Here is a 27,560-nt window from a genome sequence, read left to right on the forward strand (position 1 = left end):
AATTGCTTGGTTTAAATAATTTTTTTTATGGGTGTATGGTGGTGGTTTGGATGAAGATACTTTCTCTCTTCAAAATAGATGGGGTAATTAATTTGGGAGAAAAGTTTCATTATATAAGGATATTAAAGTAAAATAGTGGGGCGGTTTTGAATAATGTGGGGCGGCTTTTAGCGCTCCACAGTTTTAAACACAATTCTTAGGTTTATTACAAGTGTGGACATTTGAGACGCGATTATTTTCAGTCTTTCGGTCTCATTGCAAAGCTCGGTCTGAGAAATGATGATTGATTAAGCACTTTTATCACGTCCAAAATCGTAATCTATATGGGAAATTTTAGATTATATGGAATCACATTATCAATTAAAAGAACCAATGAGATCTTGGTGTAGTGGTTACTGGTTAGGACTTAGGACTGAGTGCCTATGTATAATAGGTCTTAGATTCGAATATTCCCGCCCTTATTTGTAATTCACTAATTTGCGTTGTCCTCGTTACTTAATCAAAAAATAAATAAATTATCAACTAAAAGGGATGTTCTTCTTGTACTTCCAGCGGAATTAAGTCAGGTTTGACCCATTAAATTATGTTTCAAATCAATTAACTTTTCCAGTTTTGGAGCGATTTTTTATAATAATGCTAAAAGAGTCCAAAATTCAAGAAATGCCCTATCAAAGATATGAGGACAATCCAGTTTTGCAATCTATGAATACTCACTTTGATTCACAATAAGCCCAATAACTACTTTTATAGTTTCCTTTTACGGTGCGATGTTTAGCGAGCATCAAAGCGAACTAATCTTCAAACTAGCAATCGTAATTACTCATGTTTTGAGGAATAGTTCTAATCAACATTAATAAGAACTACTTATGACATGATTTTAATCTCTTAAAATGTTCTCATGGTCAATCCGATACAAGATCCAACAAGTATCTATGCAAAAGATTTCTGACATAACATGTCCATCTAGTTCAAGAAACTGAACTAAAAATCTAGTTGCAATCTTACCTTCAATAGTCATTGATTTTCCAACCTTTCAATGATCCGGATTAGAAATCCTCTGTGACCTTCAATATTTAAGTTCACCTATGAGATGTTTATTTGTCAAATAATCCATACCTTTTTATACATGTTATGGATTTATGTTATATTTACCCTTTTTTTTTCCCCAATGATGTATTATTCCGTACATCTGATATCAAAATTTACGTCCTCGTATATAAATCGCGAAATCCCTTCTCTCTTGTGAGTTGTGATCCTGTCATCTCCTTTCCCAGAGCTGCAAGAAGCTGCAAAACGCAATGCAGGCAGCAGTGCACCTTTGCTGCTCAACCCCACAACCAATTCCAACCTTCTCGACCCATTATTTTCAATTTCCCATTTGTCACATTCACCACAAACACAAGCAGCAGTTTCTGCACCCCGTAATTCGATTCCCTCACCCCAAACGCCGAGCATTTCGGGTCATTAGGGCGGCCGCTAAAGCTGATTACTACACTTCTCTGAATATTGATAGAAATGCTACTTTGGATCAAATCAAGAGCTCTTATCGGAATCTCGCTCGCAAGGTTTCGTTTCTGCTGATTTTACTTTCATTTTCGCCGAATTTGTCTTCTTTGTGTAGTAATTATTTAGTGCATGCATCATTGTTTTGCTTCACCTTGATCGTACGGATTATTCAATTTGATTGATGATGGTATTCGTAATACCCATTTCTGTTTGGGTTTTGGTAGTTTATGGAATTTAATGTTGTGTTTGGGGGATTTTGGTTTTTTATAGATACACTGTTCTAATACTAACGAAACTTAGAACTCAGAACTCGAACTCAAACTCAAACTCAAATTCAAACTCAGAATGTGAAACTGGTCCTACTAGGATGATACTATTCATTGACTAATTCTAGCACTCCCACGAACCATAAGCTCATTGGGAATTTGGGATCAAGAGTGGTGCAGAATAATTGAATCACTAGTGTATGTTTAATGTGCCATTTTCCTGGAGTGGAAATTTCATGTGACATTTTCCTTATCTAAAAGCTGTTGTGGGGCATGATGTAACAGAGAGAGATGACAATGAAGGAAAAATAAATACCCCCTCTGTGTGATAGTTGATAGTGGTGTATTTTTTTAATATAATTAGTGGGAAATGTGTAAGGGGTAGTTGGGGTGTGAATTTTTAAATGATTTTTTGTAGGGAGTGAGTTAGTATGTAAGTGTGAGAAATAATATAATATTGGTAAAAAAATTTCATTTATAGAAGTGGTGCAACTGTGCAAGTATTAAGGGATGGTCTGAAAAAGAAAGCGGTGCGAGTATTAAGGGACGGAGGGAGTATTAGCTGAAGCTTTTCCGCTGGTGGGAGAATAACATTGGTTCATTCTTGTTTACCTAGTGTACCCCTCTCTACTATCTCTCCCTGTTCAAAATTTTCACTGATGGCTTCTTTTGTGTTTGGGTCTAGTGATGTGAGGAAGGGCCATCTCGCTAGGTGGGGTTTATTGTGTCATCCGAAGATGGTTGAAGGAGGTTTTGGTGTTGCAGAGTGGGGCCTATACAAATTGTGAAATGACTGATATCTATATTTCACTGTGCTATGATATTTTTCAAATTGCATTGAGTGCATCCCTAATAGCCCTTCTTCTTTTACATAAGGTTATTTGGTTATTTTCCAGTGTGAAGGACTACTATAAATATACATTATATCCAACAATGCAACCTTTTTATTCTGAAAATGTATTCAACAAAAATAGAGCTAGGAATTGTTCGTCTTGTTTGATATCTATCATACATAAAGGTTGGGTCTTTTTTATATAATTTTTTTTAGTTGGCTTTAAACTGCATACACCATGTTTCTATTTGTTAATTTGTTTTCTTAGACGAGCAAAGATTTCCATTAGGAGTTAGAACATTATTTCATAAGAGTTATGAGGAGGATCAATCCCCTACCAAATTCGAGAAAAATAAATATTGAACTTCAATCATGCATTATATTAATTAGAAAGGGGAACACTTGGGAAGGCCCCAAGAGTGTTAGGTGTGAGCCCAAAGAGAAGCTGAAGATACCAAATTTTTATGTAAGAAATCCGGAGGATTCCACCCGGCCCCAAAAAATAAGATCATACTTTTCCAATCAAAGACCCAATTAATAGCAAAAGTCGCAGCTCACCACAAATTTTGTCCTACCTCCCGGCCTCCCAACCTTATATGCTGTACCTGTTGATGTGAAGAACAGTTAAGGGAATTACCTGACTAACCCTGGCAGATTAAAAAGCCTTTGGCAAAGGAAATTCTCCAATATCACTGCAATAAGTGTTTCCTTGTCTCTTCATTAGCAAAACACAAGATTGACGTATGAGGAGATGGATAGCAGCTTGTTTGGCCTATGAATTTTTCAAACTACTCATGTTAACCCAAGTACATGGTGTGTGTATGTAAGATATAATAGTTGGAAACTCTTTCTTTAGTAACCAGACTGTATTATATGCAGCTAGACCCTTTTAAAGCGGAAATCTTCAACTATTATTAATTTGATTTGAAACATTTTATGCTGTGTCTCGGTGTCTGAGGTACCCCAGCCTAGGCCTCTTGCAATATTACTTTTTACTTGGTAGCATTTGGACTCCTCTTGTCATAAAATTTGATGGGATGTTAAATAGTGGTACAAATTTTTCCTTAATTGATTGCTAATATTGCTGTATTTAAACAGTACCATCCAGACAAAAATCCTGGTTCAGAGGACAAATTCAAAGAAATAAGCGCTGCATACGAGGTACTTTTCCCCTTGATAGGTCTTGCCTATTTGGGTAATGTCAGTTAATTTCTTTTCTTGGGATCTCGGCCACTTAGCTTTCCCGATCCTCTTATCGTGATAGAAATGTTAATACTTGCTTTAGAAGATATATGTTGGGTAATTGGAAGATATATTTGTTTTACTAGAGATAAAATTCCATGGTTTGCAATTTATTTATTTATTCCGTGTATGTATATATAGCCTGTTCATTTCCTGTATGGATTGAGCATGAAGAGAATGAAAGTAAGGATTTGATCATGCTAAAACCCAAGTAAAAAGATATAACCCTATGTTATAGGAATGGTGATATTATGTGTTTGTATCAAGTAGAGTGAGAAATTGTGTTGGTTTCATTAAACTTACATTTATGCGATTGTTGAGATAACTACTGAAAATGGCGGTCTAGATAACTACTGAAAATGGCGGTCTAGCAAATACTTGATATGCTCGTTAGGAAGGTTATGAAGTCTTAAATGAAAAGTTCATTGAATAGTCAGCACAATATGTTATATTGACCATTCATCTATTTTTCATTTACTCAAAATATCACAAATGAAGAACATTAGGGAAACAACTCCAAAATCTTCATTAACATGTCAAACCAATTTTGTTAAGGGATTTCCGTATTTGCACTTAATTTGGAAAATAAAATGCTAGTTGAAGGGCACTTAATTTTTTAGGCAAATATATTATTTACCTAAGGGAATTTATCGGTTACAGAACTAGTCAACTCTATTGCTTACAACTTCAAGAACCTTACAACATTATGTTCACCCCCCTTCTCCCAACCTTCTAGGAAGGGTTAAGTGCAAAGAAAAAAAAAAAATTTATGCTAGTAGGCTAGCACGAATCTATTACATTATACTAAAACAACGTGTCACTCTTGGTGGAAAATTTTCCCGCCAAATTTCTTTTCCTAAAAAAATCTCTATTTCATATAGTTTTTATTTCCTAATTTTTTTTTGTTTATGGATTATGAAAATAACATATGCCACATAATAATTTGCTTAGAATGATTTTTGGTAATATTTTAGTCAAATCGTTATATTAATAATGGAAAACGTATGTACTCAATATTTTGGCCAATTCAGCATATCAAGCAAATCAAATATGTAATACGTAGCAGGATGTAAATTGCATATTCGTATTAGAGGATTAAATGAGTAAGTTCAAGATTTAATAATTATGTAGTAACTTTAGGGAGAAAAATATTTCAGTCATAATTTTAGAATATCCGTGCATGCACGAGACCTAATCTAGTTTTACAACATAGGTCTCTCATATAAATCACTATTGCATCTAGAAGGAGTCTTAAAACAAAACTTCTTCCGTCCTAAAAATATTGCAACATGGCCACATGGGGGGTAGTGCCCAAAATTTAAGAAATTGGGTAAAAGGTGAGAGGACACAAAAGCCATGTGAATTACCCACAAACTTAGGAGTTATTAGTAAGGGTATATTGGATATTGCACATGAAAGGAAACATTCAATTTACTTGAGAGGGAAACGTTCCAATATTTGTGAAACTTCCTGAAATGGTAAACATTTCAAAGTTAATGGAACAGAGGAAGTATATTTAAAGACAATATTCATTCAGATAACGTACACTGTACACTGTCTCAACGAAGAGCATACCATATAAACTAGCCGTCTTCTGCTTCTTCCTCCAAGCTGGAACTGCCATATTTACTTCAGCCTCTAAGGATAGATTTGTATAGAAAATCCTAGCAACATTAAGACCTTTTCTAGGCATGGGTAGAGAAAGGACACTCTATGCTTTGCAGATTCTGGTTATACAGAATACAGTAGACAAATTGGATCAACATTCCCTTCCCACTTCTAAAGCTTATATTTTGTCTTCCATTTACCAAGTACATCAAGCCAGGTGACAAAGACACATTCTGGACTAGCTTAATTGTTGTATATAAGTCTTTTCCAAGAAACAGCAGGAAAAATACTCATCAAGTGCTTATAAAATCTGCCTGAAACCTTATTGCGTGAAACAAAGTTTAGAGGATTGACATGTTCCTCCAGAATATATCTGCATTCCCAAATCTCCTTCAGAGCCCAAGAAATACCTTTGAGGGTGGCCTAATTAATAAGACTTCTATTTTAGTGGGGATGTCATGCCATTCTTCTTGTTGAAAAATTTCAAACTAAACCTAAACCCTATAATTAGGTTGTTAAATGTGGTAGTTGTATAATTAAACTGTTAAAATAAAATAAAATAAAATTTAAAGATTTTGAAAATGCCAAACCAAACCTATTGAAGTAGGTTAGGATGCAATCCCTGCGAATTCATTTCATTTGCACCATGTAATTCATGGCTACTTGCATCATGTTCTCATTTTGCGTTTGCATTTATTTGCCTGGTGTTTGGTATTAATCCCTTTGATTCGATAAAGGAACCCAATTTTTTGCCCCCAAAGGCTTTTTGATATTCCCTCCACCCTAAAATAATTGTCACATGGATTTTAGACTCTTAGAGACGTGAAAAAAAAAAAGAGGAGCAGGCAGTCATTTCGAATGTGATTTGTGAACAAAGAGTTATCTTGCTTCGGATTAGCAGTGGTGATTAGGTCAACCGAGGAAGGAAGCTCTCCGATGGTGGCTTATGTGATAGAGGGAAACAATGGAAGACTCTAGATTGAACCTGATCCTCTAGAGGTTGGTTATTATCAGACAGAAACGGGCATGTGTTGTTCGTATGCGTTTCAAAATGTTGACACATCATCTCGACCTTTTGGATGACCAAATGTTTTGGGTTTCACGTGGGCGCTTTTGTAGCATTTCGTATTTCTCGCTTTAGGAGGTTTAAATGCAAACCCTGAGTGTGTTCATGTGCTTTATAGCCTAATGGTTTTTGGTTGGGTTTAAAATATCCTTAATAAGATTGAGTAATGAGCATAGTGAAGTATCCAACTGTCTGAAAGGGTTTTGTTCAAACTTTTGTCAACCTTAACTCCAAGTGCTTGAAAAATGTAATGTTTATCTTTGGACTCATGTTGTGGCTGCCTGGCCTATATGACTAGTATGTTCTACATTACTCTGTGCCATGCTTCATGATGTCACTGTCTTTTGGAAACCACCTCTTAGCTATCTTAGACTAGTTGGAGGATTGCATACATTTACACCTCTCCAGTTCCCGTCATTTGATCGTTCTATGATTGGTTATGAAAACTCTACACATGTACCACAACTAGAAGACCGTAGCACTTGGACATTTTGTCTCCATTCTAGGTGTAGCCCTTAATCATTATATGGAAACACTAAGGATGCTCATTTTGTCAGTATTCATACTGATTATCAGAACAAGTTAAAACATTAAGTTATGGTTTGACATGACGCTTTTTAAAGTTAAAACATTAAGTTATGCTTTTAGATGACACTTTTTTAAGTTAAAACACTAAGTTATGCTATTAGATGACACTTGTAATGATGCTGTAGTTAAAATTCTTCAGTTTTTCTGTTTCTCAAAGACTCAAACTGGAAACTTAGGATGGTATGAAGGCAATACGTTGGAGAACTACCAATAGATTTAATACAACTGGATATAGTGTTCCCTTAAGTGGGATATATTATCTGGACTTAGAATACATAACTGTTTAAGCTCTTCAGCGCCGTTTATCTGATTTTTGATACGTGATTCATGGAATGGATAGTAGATTCTGTATCCAATACTTCTTTTAAGATACTTGTTCCTTAATCCTCTGGGAAAAATGTTATTTGTAGATCTTGTCAAATAAAGAGAAGAGAGCATTGTACGATCGTTTTGGTGAAGCTGGTTTGCATGGAGAGTCGGTGGGCCCAAGCTTTGATGCCCAAGAAGTAAGGTTTTACTTGTAAATTGCTTTTGCCATGTTTGCTACACTCTCTTGAAGTGGTATTGATAATAAGGGTGTATTGGATGCGTGGTACAATAATTAGCCAGATACTGAACACATTGTGGCACGAATCGCATGATACTGTAGACATGTACAATTCTTTCAATTTTAATTTGGTAACTAATACTACTACCTCCAATTTTTTGTTCTATTCACTCACTGTAGACACATAGTTTAAGAAAATTGTGGAAGATAAAGTAGGAGAGAGGTGTAAAAAGGTGGTAGGTGTAAGAAAAAGGTGGGTGGATGTAAGAAAAAGTAATAGAGAGAAAGAGTGGAAAAGTGTAATATCGTGGGGTAGTAGGGTAAGATGGTAAAAGAAGTATGCCAAAATGGATTAAAATAAAATGAGTAGAACGAAAAAAACCATAAATGGAAAGTGACTAGAACATAGAAAGCCGGGGGTATAGTAATGGAGGAATTGAAGAAAGAAATTTATGTGTTGGATTATAGTGGAGTGTGGTTAATTGGAAGTCATAAAGCTTCCCTGTAACATATTGGAGTATCAACTACCAAAGATTGCAAAGTTTAAGGATATGGACAAGCATATTAGCAAATCTGAATCTATAATCCCTTGGTCCAATAGCATGAAGATTGCCTTTACTCCCCAACTTCCCTGGTTTGAATCTAGTGAAGCCTCAATTTCTAAGTTGGGATATTTTTTCCCTTTCAAAAAGAGGGAGGCAGACTAGCAGACCATAGAGCATGGTCACAGTTCATATTGGATAATTCATGAATAGAAAGTTGGACTAACCTATTACGAAACTAGATTGGCCAATCCGTTTAGTGAAACCTTCGCCCCATGCCACTATTAGTCTTTACCTTTGCTGACTGATAACTTTACGGCCTATCACACTAATATCTTATCGAATTATATGTTTTCTTTTTCTTCTTGTATTGTTTATTGTTGTAAATCTTTTTCATTTTAAACAGTACTTGGCAGAGGACTTGCTCCGTGGATTGGGAGAGGGTAATTAGTTTTCACTCACAAAGGAAATCTGCAGCCCATCTGGGTTAAACCTATGAAATGACCACGAAATAACTCCCAAGTTGGCTACTCTACACGTTTTTCATCATAATATTGGTGCAAATTTTAAGGGGGGTAGCATGTTCTGGGTCCAATTTGTGTTGTGTGTCTCTAGCAAAGCAATGAATATTTCCTCCATTTTTTTATTAGTTATTTAGTTGCAACCAAGTAAAGTTTTTCACTATTCGCATACTCCCTTTTGGCTATCTTTTATGATTTATAGGTAAGCCAAAACATAGTCATGTGGGATTGTGTTAGATCCTTCTCAATGTATATTTTTCACGATATTAACTTTTTGTAGTTTTTACTTATGTATAGGAAAATATATTTGTGGTTTAAGTTATGCGTTGACAAACTTAAAAGTCAAACGGTTGCAACTATAAAAACCCTTGGAGGAAGTTTATGATTTTAAAAGTTAGTTAGCTAATGGATTGATACAAGATATTTTCATGTGTTTTTATTTTCATATTTTGTTAGGTAGTCAAATTAGATTGTCCTTTTGTTTGAGGTTGTACGTTTAGTCGGCTTTGGAGCTGGACAATTTCTATCTTTATCTTCGTAAGTTTAAGGGGCCGTTTTGTTCACCTTTTAAAAAATAAATTTTCAGGTCCAAAAAGTTCCAATCAGGTGTAATAAGTTTCAATATTAATAATGATAATAATAATAATAATTATAATAATAATAAATTATAATTATTGTTACGATATTAACTCGAACCGATAAGAACCCAACCTCGACGAAAATCGACCCATTTCATTTCGCTACCCGATTAACCCAATCCGACATGACCCAACCCGATCCGATATGACCCAATCCCATTCTCTATGAACCCGAGCATTAAAAAGACGAATCCGTTTAAACTCGGGCCCGTTTCAACTCGGCCATATAAACCCGAACCCGTTTCAACCTGGACTCATTTAAACCCGCATCAATTTAAACTCGGACCCGTTTCAACCCGAACCCGTTGGTTGGTTTAGGGGGTGTTTCGAGGTTTGGATCACTCTTAGAGGTTTGACTAGTCAAACTCTAAAAGTGGTGTTTGGTAAAAATGATTATTGAAAAGAGGATGGAGTTAAAAGTTAAAACCTCTCATTTTGAAAAAGCTCATTTCACTAACTTTTTGCTAGAGGGTTGCTAATGTAACATTGTAAAATACATTACTCCATAATTACCGTTCTTACCTAACAACATTTAATAAATGCTACTCCCTCCGTATTTTTTTATGTATGTACCCACTTTCCAAAAGGAGGTGTTTTGTTTATTCTACTTTACTCTATATTTGACAATCGTTTGTTACCATCTCACCCAGGGGTGTGCACGGTCCGGTCCGGACCGGAAATTGGACCAGAACGGACCGGACCAATAGATTCCGGTCCGGTCCTCGGTCCTTGAAAATACACAATTCCGGTTTTCCGGTCCGGTCCGGTCAAAACCCGGAATTTTCCGGTCCGGACCGGTGACCCGGAATATAATTTTAAAAACATAAATTTTAGATAGAAGAGCACAATTTATAGCCCACATACATTAATCCTCTCCCGCAAAAAAAAAGACTTTGAGAATTTTTTGTATATCAGTGGCCTTTATCCCCTTTAAATTAAGCTTATGATGTGATGTATGCTATACTTAAAGAGAAATATAGGTCGTAAAAAGATAAAATCGTAAAAACAAATTGAGTTTAAGATTGTAAATCGCAAAAATAAAAAAAACCGGTCCAAGCCGGTCCAAAACCGGACCGGACCTGAATTTTCCGGTCCGGTTCCGGTCCGGACCGGATTCTTTCCGGTCCGGTCCTCGGTCCGCGAATTCTAAAAATTCCGGTCCACCGGTCCGGTCCGGTTTTGGACCCGTGCACACCCTATTCTCACCCCTGGCCCCATAATAAATAATAATTACACCTTTTCATCATCTCTCTCCTACTTACCCACTAGTACCATTAATTAATTACATCTCTCTTACTTTTTCCACCTTTTTTACACTCACTCGCCATTCCTCAAAACAAGAGTTTACACTAAAGAGTATAAAAGACAAACGTCCATAAATATCATTATACAAAATAAAATAGTTAACAACTTTTAGCAAACCTCTATTTGTTACCAAACATATTTATACAAACAACAAAAAAAGGTAATTAGCTACCTACAAATGCAAACATCAGTAAACAGTTAAAAACTAAACTCTAATTGCTAAACAGTGCTTTAGTGCACAAACTTTAACTCACTACGTATTAGTTACGTTTTTCATTGGTCCTGATAGGAATGCCTTTTCTTGCGTTGTTGCTGATATGGAAAGATTTCAACTTGGGAGACCTCGGTTAGAGGATAAAGCGAATTATTGTGATCTTTATGATAATTATGTCTTACATGTTGATACTAAGAAGGTTGATTTCATATTTATTCCATATGCCCTCGTATTCTCACTATCCAATTGGAAAAAACTTTGGGAGTCACAATTCTGTAGTTGTTCATATAAATCTGAAGAAGGGTAGGTTGTTAGAAAAGTTAAATAGTTAGGAAAATTATTGCTGACTGATAATTTTGTTATGCATAGTTCCTACACAAGAACTTGAACAAGAAAGGAGTGTTTTCAATGGTGTAGCAATCCACCTATCTTAAAGTAAAGATAACATTAGGGATATAATTTTCTGTTTACCCACAAGGAAAGATGAGCAACGTGGATGTTTACCCACAAGGAAAGATGTGCAATATTCGTGGGTGCTGTGAAAGTTGTCAAAGCAAACACAATAGATGTGGGAAAAATTTGTCAATTGTTACCTAGCTTATTAAAGTTAGCATTTACTATCTAGCTTTCTAACACGTGATGCTAATTGCTATCTTAATTCGTTTTCCAGCCAATTAAGTCGATTAATATCATAATTAGTTAATTACCCTTAATTACAATTAAAAGATTTTAATAACTAGTAATAAATTAAACATACCACCCAATTTTTTTTAATAACCAACCAAAATTAAAAAGAAAAATTGGATTTAAATAATACCAACTGTCGCCGATAGGTGTTAAATAATACGACCTTAATACTAACTTTCATTCATTGCGTGTTAAATGATATGATGGCGACCAGAGTATGAAATAAAAGAATATTCCAATTAGGGTGAAATTTTGTTATTAAAATTTTAATTCAATGACCAAAATTGTTAATTAACTAACAAAACTCAATCCATAGCTAACTAAAAATTTAATTAACTAATAAAAGTAGTTAAGTCTAACCAGAATGGTTAATTAAATAATAAAAAATCAAATTATAGCTAAACAAAATTTTTACTAACAAAAAAAAATCTACTTTAATACAACCAGAAGGATAATTAAATAGCAAAATTAAACTTATAGCTACTCAAAGTGTGTTGATTAACTAAGGAACATTAATTTTGCTAAAATTTGATAAACAATTAAATTAGTTACAAAATACTTTTACTTTATTTTCTTGATTTTATAATAATTACATACTATTTCGGTTAGAATATTCCTTATATTTCTATTTGGTCACCCGTTATATTATTTAGCACATAATCGTTGAAAGTTGGTATTATTTACAACAAATAACTAAGGTCGTATTATTTAGCACCCATAAGCTATAGTTGGTATTATTTGAAGTCAAATTTTCAAATTAAAATCCCACAAATGCTACTTTTCTTGTCTCAAAATCCAAAATCCTTTGTTCTTCTACCCAACCCACTTTCACTTTCTCTCTACTTTCCTAGATTACCCAACGATGGGTTCAACTCTTCTTTTCCCTCGGTGTGGTAATATGGATGATTATCATTTGCAAGAGCAAAACTTATCGTTTGTAAACGACCTGTTATTCTCAAAAAATGTGGAGCTTTTTCTGAGCAATCTTTCACGGATTTAGCAATCAGCTCGGGTTGTAGGGTTATTTCTATGGTTCACCAATTTTACGTTTATTAGGTATTTAATTTGTTTAATTGTAATTGGGGTAATTATGATATCATTTGTCGACGTAATTGACCGGAAAATGTGGCTTGTACTTGATAAACTCCTTAACATGGTTGTAGTAATTGGTATCACGTGTTAGCAAGTTAAGTAGTAATTGCTAACTGTTGATAAACTCTTTAATAAGGTAGATAGTAGTTAACAAATTTTCTAGATGTTGTTACTTCTTTGATGTATCAAATTGATCTTCTTATGCCTTTATGGATATGGACTACGAGGAAATAAATACATGAATACGAGTGTATATGTAGCCAATTAGAAGCTCCCTCAATTATTGAAATTGTTGCTCTTGGGTTGAGTTTGATGCGTTGAAAACCATCAAATTACTAAAGATATGTGTACTTATCTTTCTCAAGAATGATGTGTGGGCTCGTGTGTGACTTAAATTTAGTAAGCTCATTGGGGTTCATTTTGTGTTTTGCTCATCTTACGTAGGTTTATATTGTGGACTTATTAGACTTAGGTGAGTTGGGGATGGTTTTAACTTTATAAAACTAAACAAATATTATTTCTCACTCTAGTTTGCATGAATACAAGCTAAGATGTGGCTTAGCAAGATAAAGGCAGATGACCTAACTCTATAATTAAAGGCCAAGATAAAGTTTTAATTGTCTATTTCCAAGCCTTATGTACGCTGTCCACTAGCGTCTCAATCCCGTCGAGCCACTAGTCAAGGCTACCCGATAATTTGCCAAGTTAAGTGTGTTACAAAAAAAATGACTAAGTAATGAACTTTGTCCGTAAGTAGAATGATTACAAATGTGTTGACTACTTTGTACAAATGAATGGGGTTGCCTATTTATAGGCCACCTTCACCTATCTCTAGAGTATTACAACCTAGAGTATTCTATACAATTCTTACAAGGAAATGCCTACAAGTTTCTAGAACGTTCCCCTCCTTGGGAACTTTACATACAAGTAGGCTTCTAGAAATATTGAGTGCTTCTAGACTTTCATCATCTAGAACCTTCAAGAGAAAACCATACTAGAGTGGTGAGAGTGCTTAAGAGTTCACTGGAAAACTCTAGAAGCTTCCGGGCCCATCCGGGGCTGCCTGCTGTCAAACGTGACTTTCTGGGCCCAAACAGGTGGGACCCCCTATTTGGATTCCTCTATAGGGGGTGGACGCCTCCCTTGCTGCTGCCTATGCACTCCCCCATGGCCCATGATGCTGTCAATGCCCACGATAGTGCACCCCGATGCTTCAACTCCCCACACGACCCTTTATGCGATGGTGCACCACATTGCCTGGTGGTTCCCAACTCCTTTGATGCCGCCTTCGGTGGTGCACCACGTTGCCTTGTGATGCTCAATGCGCTGCATGCTACCACATGCGATGGTGTGAAAGGCCATCCGTGACAAGCAACTATGTTTATAAAAAACCGTGAACTTGAGTCTTCTGTCCAACCAAGTGGCGAATTAAAAGACATTAGAAAAAGAACAACAATTTGTAGGTTTTGATCTGGAGGAGCACTCATATTTTTGTGGGATTCATGTGGCATGTGGGCTGCTCATCGCATGCTTTATGATATATTCATAGTGTTAGCGGTAGTTTATTAGTGTGGTCTTGGTCTAGCACGTGTTTGCATGTCTAGCAATTGCTGCAGCAAAAATAATGTTTCAAAAGTAAGCTTCTGCACAAGGAATTTCCAGTGTTGTTATTTCCATGTTTTCTTAGGTTGTCACGTTAGAGTTTGCATTAGTTTAACGTAGTTACTTTCAGCCGGTTTCAGAACTTGACCATTTCGAGTGCATTTGTGTCGGTTTTTTTTGTCCTTTTATTAGCTGTGGTGATTTGTTAGAAGTACAGTTTGGTGGCTGTTATGATATCAGTTTTCGATGAGTTACGAGAATAAGGCTGTTATATTCCGAAGTATAATTCCTTACAGCCTTTTGTTTGAGTTATTACGTGCGAATGGAAAGCCAAGTCAAGAGTTTTGGATCATTGAGTTCTGAATATAGTATTCAAAACCCTTTGCTCGGCTTACTCTTTTGTCACCATTCACTGAAGCAGGATCCAAAACAGATTGCATCTTGTGGCACATATGATTTTGATTTGGCTACAAAGTTTCAAATGTGGAACTCTAAGCCTTTCCAACCACCAAAGAAACAGAGCTAGCCCATACTTCACGGGGGACTGGAATTGTTCTGATTGAAGCAGTGATTTATGGGGCAAGTTGAGAAAGAGCTGAAGAGGTAGCCTTGGTGGTGATGTGCAATGTAGGCATGTAGCTGGTGAATGGTGATGCAAGATCTGGGGTTTTGGAGTTTGGGCTGTGGTGGCCCTGTTGGGTGGCAGGGAAAGGAAAATGGTGGCTGCATAGTGGAGATAGGTGCAGAGAGACACTGGGGTGGTTGTGCCATTGTGATGGTACCAGATTAAGGGACATGGGGGGAGGGATGATGGTGGTCAAGGGTAACTATTGAAGAGAGAAAAGGGTATAGTGTGTTAATCCCTTCCTTAAAATATTTGACAACCAAATGCTTTAATAGAGAATTGGTTTTTATCCCTTGAACCAAAAGTAAAGGGTGAATTCCCTTCCCGATTCCTTTTGCCCTATTTCAGTCTCTTGATTCCTTAGCTTTCCTTGATGTGACCTAACCAACCATTTGATCACTTAATCAAAGCCTCCACATAATTCATATAGTAAGTGTATTAGAATATTAGGTACATCTTTAAGAGGTAGTCTGGATAGGCAATCAAAGGCAAAGAATAAACTTTCTTTAACAAAAACTCCGTATGTGGGTACATGTAAAGTTGTAAACTCTTCTTGAGGGTTATCTAAATAAGATGGAGTATTAGGTTTAGTATTTTCGATTCTGCTTGACGATCTTGATTTACTTTTATTTACTTTTATGTCCTTTTTATTGTTGAATAGCGTATTGCTTTCAACCTGTCTTGTGTACTGGGAACAATATAAATTTTTTGAGCAACCATGCCTTAATCATTCTTGTTTATGAGTGACACTTTTGTTAGTGTTACCCTTTTATGTGTTAAGTGATCCTTTTAAAAGGGGAATTGAAAGCATTACAACTCTTACTTTGACTATGAAAAATGTAACTTGTGCAAAACTAGACCTGCTGCATGATAATATTATTGTGTGGGCGCACCTGATCTTTTGTATTGGTTATTTGAAATAATAAGATATGTTTACACAGTAGATTATCCAAGTCACCCAAATTCCTTAAGTTCACCAGTAAATACGTTATAATCTTATTGAATACCTGTTTTGTGGAATATTTTCAAAACAAGATGTGCAGCTGCTCCATGAGCTACTCCATTTATGCAAAACTAGACCTGCTACACAATAATATTATCGTGTGGGTGCACCTGATCTTTTGTATTGGTTATTTGAAATAATTAGATATGTTTACACAGTAGATTACCAAACCACCCAAATTCCTTAAATTCACCAGTAAATGCGTTCTAATCTTATCGAACACCCGTTTTGTGGAATATTTTCAAAACAAGATGCGCAGTTGCCCCATGAGCTACTCCATGTTACTTGTGATTCATGAGGAGTTTCTCAGTTTTCCCATGAATGCCCTTTCATCAGTAAGCTACAGGCTAGCTAAAATGTGATCATATTATCATAAGCTCATTGTAATGAAACCTACATCAACAGAACCTAGCCAAGCACCTTTTCCGTTTTGGTCTTTAAAATATTTCCCTTTCAGATGTATCTTTAGGCATATGTGGAAGGACAAGCCAGGACTTTGGGAAACTATTCTTTTTGCTGGTTTACAAAAAACAAAAAAGAATCTTCTATGTTATGTTGACTTATATCTGTATTTTGATTGATCATTTGGTAATGCATTTGACTTTTCCTTGAAATGTATTTGGATTTTACTTATTATTATGTGTTACTCAGTTGTTCATGTACTTGGTCTCGTTCTAATTCCGTAGGTGGATCCTTTTCAAGTATTCGATTCAATATTTGGTGAAGCAGATAATTTTTTTGGAGGTCAAGGCATGGGTGTCAATTTTGAAAGGAGAAACAGAGGCAGGCTTAATCTTGATATTTGGTAATTGTTGCATTTTACTGCATGCCATTAAACACTAAGTGAAGATATGCTTGGATTTTAGAATAATGTCAGGTTTAGCCCTGCAAATGTTGTGGTAGGAATTTTCTTCAACCAATGAGTATTACTACTTGTGCTTGCTTTAATTTATTCCCTATGGTTGTGAACATAATTTCTTAGATGTAACGATTCTCTGCAATTTATCTCCACAATTGCCTTTTTAGTTCTGTTTGAATTTGATATAAATTTGGTTTAAAACTCTTGATGTCAAACTCCCTGAAATATAAACAAAGACAATGTTTGATATGTAAACTACAAATCTACAACACCGCTGATATTTTGCTTGGTTAGAAGGAACAACTGGTCATCGTTCCTCTTGTTCCATTTTTTTTCTTTTTTTTCCTCCAGTTTTTGGTTTATGTTGTAGTTTGATTTCTCTGTTCCCTACCCTGTTGTTCAAATTAGTTTGAAGGCTCCTTTGTTAGGTTTATGTGATGAGTTGATTATGTTTGGAGTTTCAGTATATTGTTTCATGTTAGTGTCGGTAGATGTACCCTATCTGTTTTCTTTTGTTGTTCCCGCTTTCCTAAAGGGGTGCCCTTTTTTTTTGTTCTATCCACTTTTAATTTATTCTATATTTGGCACACATTGTACCATGTTACTCCTTTTCCCTCACAATAGTACACTTTTCACTCACTTTTTATTTTTTCTTACACCCACCCATCTCTTTCCTCTCTGTTACTATATCTACTGTTTTTTACACCCTGTCATTTCTCCTAAAAACAAGAGAATGTGGCTTTCAAAATTGATGGGGTTTGATTACGAAATTCAGTATCGAAATGGACAGGAGAATGTGGTTGCTGATGCATTATCAAGGGTACACGGAGCAGAAATTTTGTGTATGGCAATGTCTTTAATCTCTTCTGATTTGGGAGATCGTATTAAGGCCAGTTATCTAGCAGATGATAGTTTTAAAGCTATTCTAGAACAACTACAACAAGGTAATAATCATCCTACTTTCGAGCTCAGGGGTGGATTATTAAGGAAGAAGGGAAGAATAGTAGTGGGACCTGATTCAATATTGAGGGAAAAATTGATTCACTTGGCAGCATTCGTCACCAGAAGGGGGTCATTCAGGCAGAGATTTGACTCTAAGAAGGTTGAAGAGTGTGTTTTACTGGAGAGGCATGAGTAAAACTGTGAGGCAGTTTGTAAGAGAGTGTGTAGCATGTCAGGCATCCAAATATGATGCATCTGCATATCCGGGTTTATTACAACCACTTCCTATCCCAGAAGAAGTGTGGTTGGATATATCCATGGATTTTGTAACTGGGTTACCTAAATCCATGGGTTAGGAGGTAGTTTTGGTCGTAGTGGATAGATTGAGCAAGTATGCTCATTTTATTGCACTAGCACATCCTTTTTCTGCTATACAAGTAGCGCAAGCCTATTTGGACAACGTATTCAAGCTCCATGGGTGGCCCAAGAGCATAGTGAGTGATAGAGATGCTGTGTTTTAGCAAGTTTTGGAAAGGGTTGTTATCTCCTCACGGGACAGAGTTCTTACTATCTTCTTCTTACCATCCTGAGACTGATGGACAAACAGAAGTAGTAAACCGATGCTTAGAATGTTATTTGAGGTGTATGTGTGGAAATCAGCCTAAAGATTGGTGTTTATGGTTACCTCTGGCAGAATGGTGGTACAATACTCACTATCATTCATCCACTCAGCTAACACCGTATGAGATAGTATATAATCAGCCACCCCCTCTGCATTTACCTTATCTAGCAGGGGATTCATCCGTGGAAACTGTAGATAGAAGCATGCAGAAGAGAGAAAATATGATTAAGGAACTTAAGGGTCATTTAGAGAAAGCTCAGAACAGAATGAAATGTCAGGCAGTTTAATATTGGAGATTGGGTTTGGCTAAAGTTGCAGCCATATAGACAAGTGTCAGTGCAGCAAAGAAGCAACCAAAAGCTGTCTCATAAGTACTTTGGTCCTTTCCAAGTACAAGCTTTGGTTGGAAAGGTAGCATACAAGCTTAAACTTCCGGCAGATTCTCAGATTCATGACGTATTTCATGATCACAGCTCAAAAAATTTCATGGACAGTTACCAGTTGCTGCTCATATTCCTCTGTGGTTCCAGGGTCAACACGATTCTACTGTTTTTCAACCAGAAGCAATAATAGGAAGGAAAGTTGTGAAATTTCAGAATCAAGCTCAAGTGCAGTATTTGATTAGATGGGTAGGGTATTCTGACCTGTAAGATTTTTGTAAAGTAACAAATTATAACGTTTCTTTAAAGCTTCAGAAAAACATCTCACTATGCCGCATCCTCAATGACCTAAATAATCCATCTTGAATTCTGACAGTGAAGGAACTTGGGAGAATGCAGCAGAATTTGAGAAGAAGTACCCTAATTTTGATGTATCTTAGACTTGGGACAAGTTTATTTTTGAAGGGGGAAAGTATGATACGGGAAATAACAGAAATCTGTTATAACTGTTTCAGCAGAAGTTGTTAAGCTTCTTGATTGTTTCCTTAGTAATAATCAGCTAATTAGGGAGCTGTAATTAAGCTGTACAAACTCATTTGTAGAATTCATTCATTCATCTAATAAGAATCTCTTCTTTCTCTCTATATTCTCTTCACTTCTCTCTCTTGTTTCTATCAGATTATGTAGGATCTTTTGATCCTGCAACATCTACAGTAAGTGGGTATAACAAAAAAGGGGGGCGGGGGGAGCATATCATCCCTCAAATAGATTATCCTTTTACATGGTTTTAGAACAACTATAAAAGGGTAAAGAGGAAACCTTTGATCTCTGATTAATGTAGCAGCACATTGTCTGAAGTCTGTTTCAACAACATGATGCTCTTCTGGAACCAGAACTAAAAATAGGTGCTTGTTTTATTTTAAATGCCGTTTGGCTGAGTTGCTAGAGGCATTTAGTAATTCCCATATGGAGGGTTTGTCATAGGAACTATCTTTCCGGGAAGAAATTATGGTACATGGAAAATAAGTAAGTTGATTTGTGTAAGTAAATGTGGTGTAAAATGGATACCATAATATGAACTGGCAGTCTGACACTATAGTGTTATACGATAGAAAAATGACTAGAAAGTGACGGAGTACCTAAAAGTCTCTTCCCCACTTTCGGACCTTCTCTTCTGAATATTGAGCTCACCATCTATAGGGGTAGACAGCTTTAAGTGAAGTAGCAAAAGGGAGGAATTGTTAGGATTCGGAAGCTTACTAGTTTGGGGGCCAGGAAGACTTTGGTTTACAGCTTTTAATGAGGAAACTAGAAACGCAAATAGTTAGAGATTTAGGAAAGTAGTCACTTGTTTGGTTGTTCCTAGCCATGACCTAATCATAGTGAATGTAGATTATTGTAAATTTGTGCATGAGAGCCAAGATTTTGGGCAGGGGTAATATGGAGGACTTATAGATGCCTCTGACATGCATGCTGTTGTCTTCGTTGGTGGTGATGGTTGCCTCATGTGCTATTGATACCAGTCTCTTTTGAGTTATGATCTTCACATTTGACAATTGAATGTCTTAAATATCTCTGCATATCAAAGACTTTATCCACAAAGTATAATGTCGACCTGTTATTTGGGTTGTCTAGTTCCTTCTTTCAAAGTATCTGTTGTTTACTATTGTATAATATTTTTCTTCTTCTGTAGGTCGGATCTTAATTTAACCTTTGAAGAATCAGTCTTTGGAGGAAAGCAAGAAGTTGAAGTTCCCTGTTTGGAGACATGTGGTGTATGTGGTGGTACAGGAGCTAAATCAACCAATTGCATCAAATCATGTACTGACTGTGGAGGTAGAGGAAGGGTCATGAAAAGTCAGAGAACACCATTTGGTGTAGTTTCTCAGGTAACACTACAACTTTGCAGTGAATTATCCTTTGATTCAGATCTTTGTTTTGTAAGTGAATTATTGCAATTACTGGATTCATTTCTTCTTTGTTATTTATTGGTGAGTTTTGGACACAGTTCACATTTATTTCCATTATGAAATCCATAATTTGACATCATCTTCTGATTCTTCTCTATTATCTGTGAATTGATTCGTTTTTTTTTCCGGTGAAAGGGAGCTGTGGACTGGGTGTCAGTGGTTTTAATAAGGGAAACATCTCTAGTTATCTGTTACTAGATCTTCCTGAAATCTTCTGGTAGGGGAATTTCTGCATTTGATGGACTATGAATCCTTTGTTATTTGTTCTGGTCATTGTCGATTTCTAGGGCAGTTCATGTGATGAATTTTTAAACAAGGGACCGTTAGAATCAGCTTCTCTGCTGTTAAGGCCAAATACTTCTGAGTATCCCTAGAGTTTGCTTGAAGTGGCAGCCTAGTGCACTATATGTATTTGATTTGAGTAAACTAAAGAAACCAGATGGCTATTGTTATGACAAGAAAGATGTTTGATCATGTTAAATTCCAAAACCATGCATTTATGATTTGTTATGTCTGCTACAAAAATTGATTTCTAAAACATGCAGTTGAAGTATGGGAAAATTCTCAACCTGGAGGGATTTCCCTTACAATCAGCTTTTAGGAAATTGTCCATGGTAACCCTGTACTACGGGCCATTTACCAAAACGACCCTCACTAATTGACTTTCTCTAAATTATCTTTAATTTTAAAGTAAACTCTGACAAGTAATCTTATAACCCTGGAAATACTTCCTTGTCATGAAGAGGGCTCATTTTGAAAAATGATTTAACCTACAGGGTTAATGGGTTATCATAGATAGTTTTCCATTTGTTGAAAATAAATTCATGAACTTGTATTATATTTCATTGAAACCAGAAAGATATGACCAAAAGAAATTAACATTTTCCTATTAGGCAGGGACAGTATTATATTGGTGGCAGTTGATAAGCTAGTATGAAATTTTTGAGTGTTTGACTCAGAAGAGGAGAGAACGAGCAGAGAATTAAGGGAACATGACGTATTTAATCTATGAAAGACTAACATAGGTGCGGAAAACTGAATTCTAGACAGAATTTAGGATAATTTTTTTTTTACCACCTAGAAAAATCGAAAAATTGATTTTTACCACCTAAAAAACTAAAACTTGTATTTTACCACCTAAAAAAATTTAAAACTTGTTTTTTACCACCTGAAAAATGGGAAAATATATGAAAATGTTATGTATGGGGCCACAATATCGGTAATACTTCTTATATGTTCTATTCTTCCACGATTTCATGTATTTAACTCTCTTCTCTTCCCCAACTTCCTTATATTCCATGAATTTACATTATTTTTCACCACCATTAACTCAAAAAATTGACAAAATATAATGAAAGTAAAGAGAGAAGGGTGAAAGAGTTAAAAAAAATCACACAGGGAGTGTTAAAAATTGAAGGGAAATTGAATTTGGTAGCCATACATAAAGGTTTCATCTATTTTTTCGCTTTCAGGCATTAAAAGCAAGTTTTAATTTATTTTTAGGTGGTAAAATACAAGTTTTAATTTTTTAGGTGGGAAAAAACAAATTTTCGATTTTTGTGGGTGGTAAAAAACAATACGTCCCAAAATTTAATCACCAGGATTTATGGCTATCAAATAGATTTAATCATTTAATTGCATACAGAAAATAATCACGAACAATTAAACCTAAACTAGATTGGTTGAAAGCATAAAGAACTAAATCACCAGCTGAAAAAATTAAGCGTACATAGATCTCTATTAATATGCTAATGAATACTACTTCTATTCGAAAAATAATCCTAATGACTTAACCAAGAAACCCCCTTCGATTGAAAGGAAATAACTCGTAGCCAAAATCTAAGAAAACGACTAAAACTTGCAGACCATGGTCTTGGGTCAGCCCAAAGTGGCGTCTGACCAAGCCCAGGTGCAAGACGAGCCAAGCTAGCCCCGAGTGAGGTAGCGCGTGGGCTCTGGATGGCGCGTGACCCTCCTGAATCTTCAAACCAAACCGTAACTTGATTAGGAGCTGATTTCCATGATTCGTTTGTAATTAAGCTAGCTATCACCTTTGTAGTAACTCCTAAGTCCTAACCAATTCCCATGCAAAGCATCAATTCATGACAAGTTTAAGGCGACATTCTTAACCATTAAAGCAAGGATTTCATCATCTAATGCTCTTGCATCAGAAAGTTGACCAAAAAAAAAGGAAACAAAAAGGGAAAAATGTGTTTCTGGGGTGCGTGTGGGAAGGGTGGGATTTGGGCTGATTATGGAGAGGAAATCATTATATGGGTAGGTGGGACAGGGGATAGTTTAAAAATGCTTCGTAATTAATTTTAAAGCGTTCGAAGTGTCTGTTTTCCCCGAAAACGGGTATTCTAAAATTGATATCTTATGTTTTTTGGATATCCGATTAGATATCCAAATAATTAGATCAAGATACGGATCAGTTTTTCGCACAATTTTTCATAGCGCTAGATGGCATGGGTTATATTATGGTCTAATGACCTGATCCTTATCTACTTGATACAATTACCTTTGAATATTTGATACCTCTGCTTCAGTTGGCCCTATAGACAGAAGGATGCAAAGGGTTCAGGTGTTTGCACATTTTGACTTGTTGAATACTCGCTGCTGCCTGATCTGATGATACTCAAATAAGTTGCTTATCAGATTTAGCATTATGTTCTGTGGATGAAATGTCTAGTTTACTTGGCATCACAAGCTTAGTTGGTCCTTTTGTGTATGTAGATCTTTAGACAAAGTGCACAAAAACTTATGCAGCATTGTAAGTTCTTTCATCATTATATGGTACTTGTTGGTTTTTAATGCAATAGTGTATATGGTGACTAGCATTTTATATGTATGTTTTTTTGGTTTTGGTGAAAGCATTTGATATATTTTTGGACTGCTGATGTTTATTTAGATTTGAAGTTATGCTCTTGTCCTCCCGAAGCTGCATGTTATGTTCATTTTGTAGGTGTCTACTTGCCTGAGTTGTGCAGGAGATGGAAAGGTTGTGACTGATGATTGTGCAAAGTGTGGTGGGCTAGGCAGCATAAGATCCAAGCGGAGTTTTGATGTAGTTATCCCACCAGGTGTAGATGATGGGGCCACAATGCAACTACGAGGAGAGGGTAACTTGGATAGTAAAAGGTATAGTCTTGCTTTCGATGCATTTAATGAATAGTTCTGTTATGCTTCTTTAGTTATTGAGATAAGTAGTTACTGCAATTAAGGCATGCCCAGCTTGCTTAATCCAAGCTCTAATAATCAAATGACATAAAACACAAACTAGAAAATAACAAGTTTCTTAGTGTCTTTTCTGTATCAAGTCATATTCAGTTTTATTGTCTCCCTGCCTACCCATAATATACTAGGAAATTGTGCTAGTTGCCTACGATACTATAGAAAGGGAAACATTCTGTCTCCCCTCACCAATGCATATGTAAAAAAATAATATAGTACAGGTATTTATAGTCTGCATTTATCTTCTGCCATGCATCTTTTGGTCTCACCTATCTTGATACAAAACTCTGGAGTTTAACTGAAAACAGCTAGTTAACATTGGTGAAAATAGGACATGTTTGGTGGTTTTTGTTTCACATTCTCTTCCATACTTTACAGTTTTGTTTTTGGGGTGCTGCATTCCTGATCTTTACGGGATTGGGTAATGACGGGGGAGGGCTGGCTCCTTGATGCCAATGCCGAAGAAACAAAAGAGAGATCTCTTGGTTGAAATAAAGGTTATGGTGTTCTTTGGATGCAGGGGAATTCGTGGAGATCTATACTTGGTTCTTCGTATTAAAGGAAAAGATGGGGTATGGAGGGAAGGTCTCAATCTTTTCTCTAGAATCAGGATCAGTTATACTGAGGCGATATTAGGGACTATGATCAAGGTATGCTAATGGTTAGATTTGGGAATTTTATTATGTAATTGATTTCTCTATCTACTTGTTTATGTTGCTAATTCTCTGTACCTCACAAAATAAGTATTTCATTTCAATGAGAAATGAGATGAAATACTTCTATTGAAAAATAAATGTTAGGAAATTTTGATGAAGTCAATAAATATAGAGTATCAACACTTCGCACAAAATGAAACTGTAACAAGTGATTTAGGGCAGACCCCTGTACTTCATAAACAAGCCTTTTGAAGTTTGTTTCTCACCTTTCTTCTTCCCCTCTAGTCTGATATATGATTCGTAATGGAAGAAAATTATCGTTTGGAAGCAGTGGAGCTATTGTACCACTTTCTTTACACGTCTATATTGCTTGAAGTTCTTATCCTCTATCTCTCTGTTCTTTGCCATGGAATCATTCATTGTTTTAGGAATATTCAATCCAGAAGAAACCTACTAGATTGGTAATTGGACATTGTCTTCTGTACTTCCTTGAGTGTAGCTGCTTGTTTCCAACGGAAAATTTTATCTGATTCTTGTAGCGGAATCCTGTTAAAATCTATAGAAATAGGGGAGTGAAAAAATAAATATTGGCAAGTGGGCAAATGGTATTGAAGGAGAGAGAAAGAATAAAATATTAGAGGAAGTTGTCAAAAATAGAAGTGTTACATTTATTCAGGAACGGCCGTTTAAGGACAGTGTCGCACTTAAATAGGAACAGGGTGAGTAATTCTTTTAAATGATGACTTGAATTTTGACCATTTTCAGGTGGAAACTGTTGAGGGTTCAAAGGAACTGTATATTCCTTCTGGAATTCAGCCTGGAGATGTCGTAAAATTACCATCAATGGGAGTTCCAAAACCTAATGAACGCTCTGGAAGAGGTGACCATGTTTTTATTGTGGACATCCAAATCCCCAAAAGAATCAGGTTTTGCAACTCATCCTTTTGTTTCCTTTCCTTTCCTTCTCCAGACCTTGAAATCTGTTCAACAGGTTAGGGGAAGATATTGTTAAAATAGAAAGGAATATTTTCTCTGAAATGTTGAGTGAGCATTGACAACATATGAAAATGTTCCCATCTTTTTTGTGCTTACAAAGGCTGAAGAATTTTGATTTTACAATGTTATAAGTTGATGGTCAAAAACTGTACCGTCATATACTTAAATTTATTTATAGATCTTTTTAGTGAAACATATTTAGCTTCTTTGCTATAATTTATCCGTTCCATTTGTATTTATTGTGTAACTTTCTGAATATGAGATTTCAGCACGGATAGTAGAACTCCTCGTAAGGTCTAATTTCAGCTGTGGGCATCTAATGGAGCAATTCCTGCTTTATTTCTTTGTGTTTTACATCCATCCTTTAGGCTTTCATTTCAAATACGCTCTCTAAGTCTCTAGTGTACATTGGTGATATGGTCATTTACATGCAGCCAGCATTTTGCTTTGAAATTTTAATTTTTATTTACTCTCTGATTCAGGTTGATTGTCTCATATTTTTCTTTTCCGATTGTTCGTTCCCTTTCTCATTTTTGTTTTCCCGTGTTTGTCAAGTATTTAAGTATCGGGGAGTAAATTTTCGATCTTTTCTAAATGACAAGTGTCGCTATGACAATTGTACTCAAGGATTTGAAGTTTGACAGCATAGTAACATGCTAGCATTGACCAATCACTTGCTGTATACAACACCTATATCCGTTCTAAAATACTAGATGCTCCCTTGCCGTTGCTACTGTTATTATGAATGTTAAGGTCCTTATTGCTCGACTGCTAGGAACCTAGAGTTTAAAATTGTATCTTAAACTGGCAAATATATGATGGCAGTGACAGAGAAAGAGAGCTGGTTGAAGAGTTGGCTTCTCTCCAGGCACCATCATCAGAACACCATTCACACCAGAAGGGTAAATCTGGGAGTTCTTTGTTGAAGTCTGTTGGAAAATTATTTCGGTAAGTTTGAGGGCTTATGTGACAACTACCCCGCTTAATTTCATGATTTACCACAAATTATTTCACGCTGCTGTCTTCTTCCTGTAAACTTTGTTGTTTTATTTCACTTATCTCCTCAATGGCTCAATGTTGACATACACTAACGTTGTTCAGTAATCTTCTCAATGGCTCAATGTTGTCCTTTTCATTTGACAAGGATTTCCGTTGCGGCCTGTATTTACTGATTGGATAGTTTAGTCAAGTCACCTGGGTGTACGAAAGTTATATGATAGTTGTGTGGTCATAAGGTTAAAATAGAAAGCTAAACCTTTTTGGCATATTGTTGATTGTTATATGGTTTATTTTTACAGGAGGGGAAGACAGTCTGGAAATGGTTTTTCATCTACAACTTTGGAAACGACATCCACATTGTGCAAAGGCGGCAAACTTAATCCTCTTATTGCATCTTTATGGTTTGCTGTATTTTTGCTTTCCTTCATTTTCACAGTTATAAGTAAAAGTATTTATAGGAAATCTATCCAAGCAAATTCAACTACTCAATTTTCAGCAAGTAAACCTGTTAGAAGGAAGCCTTAAATGTTCTGTTTTGTTACATGTTGATCTTTCTGGAAGGACAGCAAGAACTCCCCAAATCAGTTGTTTCTTTTTACGCGTCGATGGAAAGAGGAAAAAGTAGGTTGCCTTTGTCCTTTACTTGATTTCTTTTCTTTTTCTTTGATTAACTATACTATCTCTTGCATCCAGGAAGCTAGCTCTGAAAGAATTGTTAAACTTTTAACAGCTATGCTATGTGTTTTTTCAGATGTTATGTGATAGCTATAAAGTGAACAAAATATAATGGTGCCATGACTGTTATGCAGTATGCGCTGCCTGTTTTCGTTCCTAAATGCTAGCAATTGTGACCTCTTAGGCCCTGTTCTTTTTGCTTAACTGCAGTTTCAGGACTTATTTCGCAGTTCAGTTAGTTTCAGCTCAACTAATTGCAGTTAAGTTAAGTTCAGTTTAGTTCAATTTAATTCAACTTATTATTATTATTATTATTATTATTATTATTATTATTATTATTATT

General features: G+C 35.9%; 1 protein-coding gene across 2 annotated transcripts; it reads left to right on the forward strand.

The window, feature by feature from the left end:
* Positions 1 to 1,202: 1,202 nt before the first annotated feature.
* Positions 1,203 to 27,395, forward strand: LOC110799784 (uncharacterized). Of its 2 annotated transcripts, XM_022005055.2 has the most exons (10): positions 1,205 to 1,565; positions 3,703 to 3,765; positions 7,519 to 7,614; positions 16,571 to 16,689; positions 20,381 to 20,576; positions 23,623 to 23,798; positions 24,412 to 24,541; positions 25,313 to 25,473; positions 26,369 to 26,491; positions 26,842 to 27,395. In XM_022005055.2, the coding sequence occupies exons 1-10, from the start codon at positions 1,299 to 1,301 to the stop codon at positions 27,065 to 27,067; spliced, it is 1,557 nt and encodes a 518-aa protein (XP_021860747.2). In that variant the 5' UTR covers positions 1,205 to 1,298; the 3' UTR covers positions 27,068 to 27,395. The 2 variants fall into 2 exon arrangements, with proteins under 2 accessions (XP_056684209.1, XP_021860747.2); XM_056828231.1 differs by lacking the exon at positions 7,519 to 7,614 and having other exon boundaries at positions 1,203 to 1,565.
* Positions 27,396 to 27,560: the final 165 nt, after the last annotated feature.

The sequence above is a fragment of the Spinacia oleracea genome, chromosome 5, assembly GCF_020520425.1.
Source record: "Spinacia oleracea cultivar Varoflay chromosome 5, BTI_SOV_V1, whole genome shotgun sequence".
Classification (NCBI taxonomy): Eukaryota; Viridiplantae; Streptophyta; class Magnoliopsida; order Caryophyllales; family Amaranthaceae; genus Spinacia; species Spinacia oleracea.